The sequence below is a fragment of the Gallus gallus genome, chromosome 1 (assembly GCF_016699485.2).
Source record: "Gallus gallus isolate bGalGal1 chromosome 1, bGalGal1.mat.broiler.GRCg7b, whole genome shotgun sequence".
Lineage (NCBI taxonomy): Eukaryota > Metazoa > Chordata > Aves > Galliformes > Phasianidae > Gallus > Gallus gallus.
Window position 1 is genome coordinate 118366459 of NC_052532.1, and position 10806 is coordinate 118377264.

At 38.9% G+C, this 10806-nt stretch overlaps 1 protein-coding gene across 14 annotated transcripts in view; it reads left to right on the forward strand.

Annotated features, from left to right (window-relative positions):
- The window catches only part of KLHL15 (kelch like protein 15), a 29065-nt gene extending 18622 nt beyond the window's left edge, over nt 1-10443 (forward strand). For 7 of the 14 annotated variants that reach the window (XM_015302410.4, XM_015302385.4, XM_015302389.4 and 4 more), the window contains one exon: nt 1110-10443. In XM_015302410.4, coding sequence (XP_015157896.1) covers nt 1110-2219 — 1110 coding nt within the window. In that variant the 3' untranslated portion in view covers nt 2220-10443. The remainder of the gene's footprint in view (nt 1-1109) is intronic. The other 7 variants (XM_015302426.4, XM_046940548.1, XM_046940563.1 and 4 more) reach the window with 5 other exon arrangements.
- The last annotated feature ends 363 nt before the right edge of the window (nt 10444-10806 follow it).

The window sequence follows — 10806 nt, forward strand, 5'->3', positions numbered from 1 at the left end:
TATGTGAAAGATACTGAAAGCTAGGATCAAATCTCATAGAGGATTTGTGCGTTTGGCAATATTTAGCGTTTCATTTCTGTTGGGCTTTTTTTGATTTGTTTTAGTGGTATAAGTCAGAATGCTGTGTGAGACAAGGCTGTCTGTACAGGAAGAGTGAAGCATCTTTGAAGAGAGTCACGTGGTAATCCAAGACCTGCTTGGTGCTGGATAAATAAAAATGTTCAGAACGTTCAAATCAAAGGATGTGTTTTGGAATCATCACAGGACCAGTTGGAGGAACTCAAATTAGCTTAGACAATGGGTAGAGCCTTAAAATTGTTCTTTAAGAAAATCTGAGCAGGCTCTTCAAATTGAAGACTGGCAGTGAGGCGTGTGCCATAACTGGGCTGTAGTACAACAGTTGTAAGGCTCACTTGGGAAGTGGAAGTTCAAATTTAAGTCCGCAATTTACCAATAAAATGCGCAAGCAAAGGAATATTGATTGATATGATTTCTGCTTGTGTTAAAGGTATGTGTTAGCTTGAGGAGACATACAGAGAGGGAACCTTGTAGAGTGAGGAATGTGATTGCATGTTCTGAAGGAAGGGATTCTGAACCTTGCCTTTCCATCACAATTAAATAGTACTGTGAACAGAGCGTAGGGTTTGGGAATACCTACTTGGGCTCTGTTGTGAGGATTCATTAGAAGTTAGTGTAGAGTAGACTTAGGTGAATACAGAGTGGGTGTGCAGAATATCTTTAAAAACCAGGAAAATGGTACGCTTTTAACTTAGACATTTCATTGCTTAAGCAGAAAATGTGAAGAGACTTTCTTGGGAAGAAGGAATGATGATTTTTGGACTTGGGCATTTCACCTGTGCGTAATCCCTGCTTAAGTTTTGTGTGTGAGTATTCCAGTGACAACATTAGCCACTGTGCTTTTAATCACTAAATTGCCTTGTAGATTTTGAATAACTGTACGTTATCTTAAGCCTCCATACATGAATGCAATTGCTGTTGAGAATACCCGAGTTAAACTGAAATTATTTTTAAATTACTCATAGCCATTTAGGCTTTTCTGGATTGTTTCTCTTGGTCAGAATTTTAATATCTTTTAAATGTATTCATAGGTAAAAACATCAGAGTTTTACCGATACTCCCGGCAGCTGCGACATGAGGTTGACCAAGCCATGAATTACTTTCATAGCGTTCACCAGCAGCCTTTGATGGAAATGAAATCGAACAAAATTCGTTCTGCCAAACCCCAGACTGCCGTGTTTAGAGGAATGATAGGACACAGTATGGTAAACAGTAAAATTCTTCTCTTGCACAAACCGAGGGTCTGGTGGGAACTAGAGGGTCCTCAAGTACCTTTACGACCAGACTGCCTTGCCATTGTGAATAACTTTGTGTTCCTGTTAGGTGGGGAAGAACTGGGGCCAGACGGTGAGTTTCATGCTTCATCCAAAGTGTTTAGATATGACCCAAGACAGAACACTTGGTTACGAATGGCAGACATGTCTGTCCCGCGTTCTGAGTTTGCTGTTGGAGTTATTGGGAGGTACGTTTATGCAGTGGCTGGGAGAACCAGGGATGAAACCTTTTATTCAACTGAACGGTATGATATTACTGAAGATAAATGGGAATTTGTAGATCCCTATCCAGTCAATAAATACGGACATGAAGGAACTGTGCTGGGTAACAAGTTGTATATCACTGGTGGAATTACATCGTCTTCAACTTCTAAGCAAGTGTGCGTATTCGATCCCAGTAAAGAGGGGACAGTAGAGCAGCGAACAAGGAGAACTCAAGTGGCCACTAACTGTTGGGAGAACAAATGCAAAATGAATTATGCAAGATGCTTTCACAAAATGATTTCTTATAATGGTAAGCTTTATGTTTTTGGTGGTGTCTGTGTGATCCTCAGGGCCTCCTTTGAATCTCAAGGATGTCCATCCACAGAGGTTTATGACCCTGATACTGATCAGTGGACTATATTGGCTTCTATGCCAATTGGTAGGAGTGGTCATGGTGTAGCTGTTCTGGACAAACAGATAATGGTTCTTGGAGGCCTCTGTTACAATGGTCATTACAGTGACTCAATTCTCACCTTTGATCCAGAGGAAAACAAGTGGAAGGAAGATGAATACCCAAGGATGCCCTGCAAGCTGGATGGCTTACAGGTCTGCAGCTTGCACTTCCCTGAATATGTTTTGGAACACGTTAGACGTTGCAGCTAAAACAGAATAAACACTCTTAGTGAAATATGAAAAACTGAATCTTATTGGTCAGAAAAAAGTAAATCATTCCGAAAGTAATGCCTCCTATGTATTTCCATGGAAACTACAACATATACAAGGAGCACAGTAACGTTACTTGATTGAGCAAATTCTTGGCTGCAAAACAGTATTTTTCACCATAGTAACCACTATGGGCTGTTCATTTTCAACAGTAATGAACAAGAGCCTGCATGCTGTGCTTGTAAAAATCTGCTCCAGCGGATGTGACCCACTGTTCCACAGCTGCTATGGTGGCATAGTTCGTAGGAAAATGTTGTCTATGCAGTCCGTCTTTCATCGGCTTTGAATACATGGAAATTGGAAGACCTCAAGTCCAGATGATAGGATGGATGTGGTGAAACAGCCCAGCCTAGATTGGCAGCGTGATCCACGGTCTTCATACTAGTATGGGGCATGGAGTTACTGTGTTACAGGAGGAAGGCTGTCTTCCTTTTTGGTTTGTGTCATGTCAGGCCTGTCAGCTAGTTGTCATGGCAACAGCTTTGCACTGCAGGTGTTTGAGACATACCAAGCACACCCCAAAAAGTCATAAAGTATTTTTTGTTGATCTTTTACAGCCTGACTCTGGAAGTTTGAGCCTTCAGCTTAATCAGTGTCGTGATGGAATGGTCAGAGTTGATGGTTTATTTGGGTTCCAGGAAATCCAGAAGGATCACTGCTTTTCTATCCCAAAAGACTGTGCGCATATTTTACCTGCTGAGAGCTGCATCCTGAACTTTTTCTTTGAGGAATTCGTGTTCAATGGACTGCTGTTTTGACACTGGCTCAAAATTTTGACAGCAAATCTCATCACCAGTAATGATGGGATCCAGAAAACCATCACTTTCAGCCTTGCGTTGGATTCCTGGTCATAACTCACTGATTCACACAGATGTTCTGTTTGAGACACTCTTCATTTCATGACGTGACAGCTGTGTACATCCATCTGGAATGTAGCTTGTCTTTCACATCACCTACCACTGCTGAAATGCACCACCCACTGCCTCACTGTACTCGCATCCACTGTTGATCTCCAGAAACGTTCAGCACGTGTCAGTGAATGTCAGTGGGTGCAATTGTTTCCTGTTTTGTTGGAGGAATTCGAATCACACACACTTCACACCCACTTCCTCAGACTGCCCCTCTGCTACCATCTGTCACACGGCAACAAAATGTAGTGGACTATTGGAGAGAAAGCTCAACGTCTACTGCTATACCACCACTATCTGCCTCCGACATTGTGGGCCAACGTAATACAATAGGAGGCATTACTTTTGGAGCAGCTAACGTACAATCTAGTTGAATTCCTTCAGAGACATTAGCATGTTGTGTGTAAGGACAACTGCTAAGTGCTTAAGAGAAGCAAGATTTACAGGGAGAATACTTACAAGCTTATTAAAAAAGCCAATAGTTGGTCTGATATTGTAAAAGTTGTGGGTTTTTTTTTGTTTTTGTTTTAACAAATGCAGCTGTAAACAGGGGAAAGAATATATATATTTTTTTGGGTGTGCATATTCTTTTAATAGCATTTCATGTCCATAATAGTTTGATTTTATGTTTTTTGTTTGTTTTCCTGTGGCCATGGTACCAGACTTCTTCTGAAATCAATTGAACTTAACAAAACATTTGCGGAAGGAAGAAGGGCCTGATTCTCTCTTTTTTTTACTGCTCATCAAAGTAGAACTCATCAGCTGTAGTAGGATGCAACTAAGTTTAAAAGAACAAAACTAAAACCATTCTTGTGTTTTCTGTTGTGTTTGAATGCTCTTCCCATTAATTGCAAAGTATTCTCACATCTGCAAGGTGTTTCTGTTTTCCCTTTAATACTATTAAGTATAACCTCGATCTCTTTGCATGTGTTTTTTTTCCAAGTTTTGTATATTAGTACTAGTAAGTCTGCCAAAATGTGAATTACACGTTTTCTACTGAATTGAAAAAAACTTTAACTTTTTAAAAATATTATTATTTAAAACACTATTTCTGTGCTGCCTTCTGTTGTCTGCATTATGTTTGTTGGTAAGTAAAGTATGTACATACACATGCATACACACTGTAAAAAAAAAAAAAAAAGTCTTTTTACATGCAGCTATATTTGAACCAGTGCACAAATTCAGCCATATCTGTTAAATTTAAGGTGTAGTTTTATCCATTAGTGAACGAAATAAGTCAAAGTTCTTACATAACTGGAAGCCTCGTTTGGTATCAAAATACCTTTAGCATATACTGATTGATTCAGTAACTTTAAAATCCTCATACTGATTTTACGTAATGAACTGTTTATAGTTTGTTGTTTTATAAATTATTTTTAAAAAGCTAAATGCATCTTACCTGAGTTTGTTCTATGTGTGAATGTGCTACCAGTCTTCTTTTTTATGAAAATGGAAAATGTCAGTAAGCAAATGCTCACCAGCACTGCTTTGGCCCACAGTTATTTTCAGAACTGGATGTACTGTAGTGTATTCTCAGCAGTGGCTTTGCTTGTACTCATATAGAAGTGGTAAATCTTTTGTTAATAGTAGTTTGTTTTGAATTATTGGCTGCTGTGAACTACTGTGTTTTGAGTTAGGTGGTTGGATGGTACTACCATTTATGTTGCTACAAAAAAATAACCACCTTCATAGCTGTAGCTACTGACCTTATAGTGCCTGAAATGAAATGTGCTGTTCCTGAGGGCTTTTAATAACTCCATTGTGTTAACTTGCAGATATTCTTGACAGTATATTGGTAAGAATGATTTGCCAAGGTATAAATAACGACAGTTCAATTCTTACTTACTTTCTTTAATGTTGTAAAAACAATCACTTCTAGAATCTGAAGGAGAGATGTGGGTAGCTCAAAGGCTTACACTTAATTCAGGAGAGTAGGGACAAAATGCTGAAACATGCACTTGCATCTTTTGTGAAGTCTTATGCTACTTTGTTTTTCTTTAAGCAGTAGACTTAGTATACAGCAATGCAGACCCACTTTATTCAGCATCTTCCAGTTAGAAATCACTGTAGAAAAAGAATGTACAGTACTCAGGGAGTTCAAAAGAATGCACTTACAGAGGGACCAAAATCACTGAAAAATGTCCTGTGTTAAAAGTAACACCTACTTACCTAAACTAAATTTTAAGTCATCAACAGAAGTTAAAACATCACATACGACTCCTCATCTATATAACACGTATGACTCCTCATCTATATAATTCATGATATCTTTGTAGTAATTATATTCTGGGTTGAGTTGTGAGAATCTAAATCAGATCAGTGGATCTTTTTTCTTAAAAATGATTTATTGAGCATTTTCTTTCTATAAGCTTTAACAGAAAGGGAGAATTTATGCCATCATAGCTGTATTAATAAGTTATCTATGCCGGTAGTGACTGGACCAAATATTGATTTGCAGCCTTGTGATGCAGACTAAGGCTTGCTTTTAAATTTAAGTCTTTAATGAGTGAGAAATATAATTTACTTTCTTAGTGGTTTAACTTAAAGCCAACTTCATTTACACTAAAACCTCAGTTCCACTGTGAGACCTGTGTGTACATTGCCCTTTGTAGGTGCAGAGATGACCTAATTCCAGCAGCTGCTGGCTATGTGCAAGTAAAAAGGTTCTTCTGGACCTATCTCAAAGAATATTTGGGCAGAAAACAAACAAACAAACAAAAATACAAAAAACAAAACAACCCTTTTCTTTTTCTTCACTATTCTTAGTCTTTTTTGTCCCAACCTCATTTCTTAATATACGTATGGGGCGGCAAAAATCTAATCCTGCTTGACTAATTCTAGGGGCTTAATAATATGTAGCTCACTCTGAAAGTAATGCCTCCTATTTATTTTCATGGAAACTACAACATATACAAACAGCACAATAACACTTTAATAGAGCAAGTTCTCAGCTACAAAGCACTATTTTTCACCACAGCCGCCACCATCAGCTATGCATTCTCAACAGTAATGAACAAGAGCATGCATGCCACAATTGTAAAAATCTGTAGCGTTGGAGGTGACCCACTGTTACCCAGCTACTATGATGCAGCATTGAAAATGTTGCCTACACAGTCCATCTTTCATCAGCTTCAACAGATGGAAATCAGAAGGCCCCACATCCAGACTACGTGGTGGGTGTGGTAGGACAGTCCAGCCAAGATTGGCAGTGTGATCCACGGTCTTCAAACAGGTATAGGGCCTGGAGTTATCATGTAACAGGAGAAAGGTTGTCATCTTCTCTGGCCTGACTCTGGAAGTTAGAGGCTTCAGCTTAGTCTGCATCATGATGTATGGGTCAGAGCTGATGGTTTGTCCAGGTTCCAGGAAATCCAGATGGATCACACATTTCATATCCCAAAAAACATTACTGTACCTGCTGAGAGCTGTGTCTTGACTTTTTCTTTGATGGGGAATTCACATCTTGCTGCTCCAAGGACTGCATTTTTGACTCTGTCTCTTAGTGCTGACACCACATCTCATCACTGGTAATGGTGCAGTCTAGGAAACTGTCACCTTCAGGGTCATATTTGTTCAGTAGGTCTTGACAAACTTTCATACCATGTTCTTTCTGTTCCTGTGTGAGCATCGGTGGCACCCACCTGGTGCAAACTTTGTGATATTTCAACGTTATTTCCAACATATTGAAGCAGATATTTATTCTATACAGTTTCCTGATTATAATCTGCTGATTCACGTGGATGAATTTCGTAGTGTGACATCTGTGCGTAGCCATCTGGAATGTGGCTTGTCTTCCGTGTCACTGTCACCACTGCTGAAACGCACCACCTACCACTTCACTGTGCTCACATCCACTGTTGGATCTCCAGGAACGTTCTGCAAGTGTTGTATATCAGTGAGTGCCATTTTTTTTCCACATGGAGGAATTCAGTTCCACGCCATTGTTTTGTCTGCACTTCCATGTGTCACAGTGACACCATTGTGTCACAGTGCCCCTCTGCAGCCATCTGTTACACAGCAACAAAATGGTGTGGAATATGGGTGGGAAGGTTCAACATCTACTGTCATACCACCAACATCCATCTCTGATGTTGTAGACCAACGTAATAAAACAGGAGGCATTACTTTTGGAGCAGCCCTTGTAGCATGTGGTATTTTACTACAAGGGCTTGTCTGGGAAATGGATGTGGTTCTGGGAATCTGGTCTTCCATGATTCAAGTGTAGTAAATGGATGTTACTCAAGACTTAATTAGAAATCATGGTATGGATGGAGGTGTTTCAAGTTATGTTTCAGGTCTGCATTTAAGCAACTTCTGAGTTCTGTGGGCAAAGCAACTGCTAGTGAAGGCTTTGGTGTGTATTGACACTTCAAACATTAAGAAGCAGATCATTTTTACGTGCTCTGCTTTTAAGCTCCTGTTTATCTCCAGCTGTCCAACTCTGAAAGATATTGTTCAGGATTGTGAAACTCTCACTTGAACTGTTGGCTAGAGCCTCCATGCAGTCATGTCTTCAAGAAGCTGGCTGTAACCTTTTGAGCTTTAGAAATGATTGGAATTTGCTTGGGTTTATAACAGGGGGGTATGTGAGAATGTTTTGTTAATTCGTGTTTCTACCATGTTTTTATTGTTTCAAATGTGAATTGGAGGCTTATGTTCTCTTTTCCACTGCAGTGGAGCTCGTGAGGCAGTTATTTTTGTTATGTTCTGTGTCAGAGGGGTATTTTCTGTTTTACTGAAAGTTTTGGATTGTTTGGTTTTAGTATTTAGCTCCAGATTGTTAAGTGTTAAAATAAAAGCAAAAGTAACCTGGGTAAAAAGGGGGAGGATTTTAAAAGCATCTTTCATTTGTCAAGAAGAAGGTAAGTTGCGATCTTTGACTGCTAAGTTTGAGGGGGGTTTTGTCTATTTCCACCCCATCCTTCATGCAACACCTGCAAATCTGATCTGATATGTTGAACCTTAACATATGACCTCCTTTAAAATCACAAGTGTTCTTGCCTTTTCTTAAGAAGGTGGACATAGTGAGTTACAGTCTAGTTTATTCGTGCTTATAGCAAAAAATTATCGGCTTCGCTTCTTAATTTAGCATCTAACTTCAGGAAGGAGTTTTATTTCCAAATGAGCCAGAGTGGATAAAAAGCGTAGTGCTTCTGTGAGTTGTTTGAACGCTGCCTCTTGCCATTCAGCGCGCTGCTATCTCTGTTAATGGAACGGATAATTCTTTTCAGACTACTACGTAAGGAAAAAATAGCTTATATTTTCCTCACGAGGTGTTGGCAGTGGTTTCACAGTGGGAGGTATTGGGCTGAAAAAAACCCTTTTGAAATTCTTTCCCCTTTGATTCAGCTGGAGGGAGGCAGTATGTAATTTTTCAAAGGATCTGCTATTTCAGAAGGCACTACCACGGAGAGGGGCTGGTAGCTGTGTATCACGTACCTGGCAACCTGCTTTTCTTACCTCCTCTGAAACATACGGATGCCCCACTTTCTGCAGCGTGGTAGCAGACCTGTTCACATTAGATCTAAGGGTTTGTGACTTCAGTATTTCTCTGGTCTCTGAGGTTTGCAGCCATTATTTCTTACAGACCTCCTGCCTTACAAACACAAGGGCTGCCTTTTTTCCTGCCGATAATACAGTACATATTTGCGTCGGGAACAAAGCACTGATGCTCAGGAAGTGAAGGATAACATTCAGCAGGTACAAATGAAAGAATGAAAAGAAAAACACTGCTTAGCTCATTATGTCTGTTCTTTTGTGAAATGAAGGTAAGTGTTACGGGGAGATGCAAATGACCCTACGAATAAATTTCTTCCGCCTTTGTAAAGGACAAGGTCTTTTTAGAAATAGAGATGATCACATTTGTAGAGGTGTTTTGCCTTTTAAAGGTATTTTCTCTTAGAAAAGTAGTGAATTGGACCCCTCATTCTTGTAACGCTTCAAATGTGGACTTTACACGTGTGAGCAGTCCAATATAAAGGATGCATAAAGCTCTAAGTTACTTAAAAGAAAGCATAAAGGCATAAACATGATTAAACGTGTGCCTAAGTGATTACAGGGTTTGGTAATCAAAGAAAACATCCGGCCTGTTCTTCATTTAGTAACCAATACCTGGTGAAGTTACTTCAGTCAGCGTGGTCTGACACACTGAAGGAATATGGGAGAGAACAGAACGGGGAGATACGTGTAATCCATTTAGAATAGAGCTTGCCAGTGTCCTGTAGCTAATGCGTTGAGGTTTTAATGTTTGTAAAGCAATTTGAAGCTGCTTAAAATAAATATTAATGACTACTTTTGCATCTGTACTCTATTTTTGGATGTTTGTAAACAGTTGAGATTTTCCCTTTGCGTGGGCAAACTTTATAAAAGCAGCCGTGTGGCAGGTGGCAGAGAAACCTACTTTGTGCAAAGCTTCACTGGATCTCTACTATTTTTATTTTTCATTTCCCAAATTAATGTTTAGATAGTCTTTTAAAATAGCTTTCCGTGGTCAAATACCTTTGGATTAATATTGAGTTGGTAGCTAGGGGAAAACCACTTCTATTCGCAGATGGTAGATGGTATTTATGGGGCCGGTAGAAAAAGCATTGCTGTAAGTGTAGGAGATACAGTGTGATGTGGGACTGTGCTGTAGCTGTGCTTAGGGGGCTTTTATTACCTCAGTGGAACCCACCTAACTTCTACGTCAGCTATGGGAACAGGTGAAGGGAAGAGTGAGCTATGTTTTTTATTTTAAATATTTTTTTTTCCTATATATTATTATTTTTTTAGATCTTTTTAAAGTATATTATTATATGCTGGAGAACACAATTCTGCTATAGTATCCCACTTGTTTCTAGTGTACAATATCAGAATGTTTGTATTGAAAGGAATGTATTTGATAACAGGAAAAGTTATTTTCGAAGTCTGCTGTGTTTGTGTCTAGCAATTGGAAATACTTTTCCTATATAAAAATAACATTATATATATATATATATGTGACCTCATATGTACATTTGGATTAACTGTCTAACGACTACATCAGGGCTGCTACATACTTCTCTGAAACAATTTAAGACTTGCCTCTTTTGAGCTGTTTTACAAAGCCTTTTTTCTTGTCTCTTTTTGGCAGGAGGTGATTTTCCCTAGCTGTGGGTACAGTATGCTCAGACTTGCATTTGTGCTCTGTTCAGTTTTTAAACTGAAAAAGAAAAAAAAAATATGTATAAAAATGTGTATAAAGAGAAGTGTAAATAAAATATTTTTAAGCTTTAAAACACTCTGCTGTATACTTTGTAATGCTTAGTGTAGTGTGCCTGGATTTCACGACTTCAGAGTTTACCAAGCTGAACAAATGTTGAAAAATGTCTTGTGTTGCTGTCGTTCATAATGCTGTGTTAAGGATAGCCAATGTCATCGTAACAAGGAAAGTTGGATGTCCTTTTATAGCATTACACTTGTGTCTTTAGCTATATTTTATAGTCTTCCCAATGTTAATTGCCTAGTACATTCATTTGTATGCTATTTCAAGCTTGAACCTATGTTCTGAGACTTAATGGTTACATGTGTAACCTGGCATGAAGGCATACATCGAAACAACAAAAATGAGAACTAAAGCCCGCCTTTGGTGTTAGTCTGAG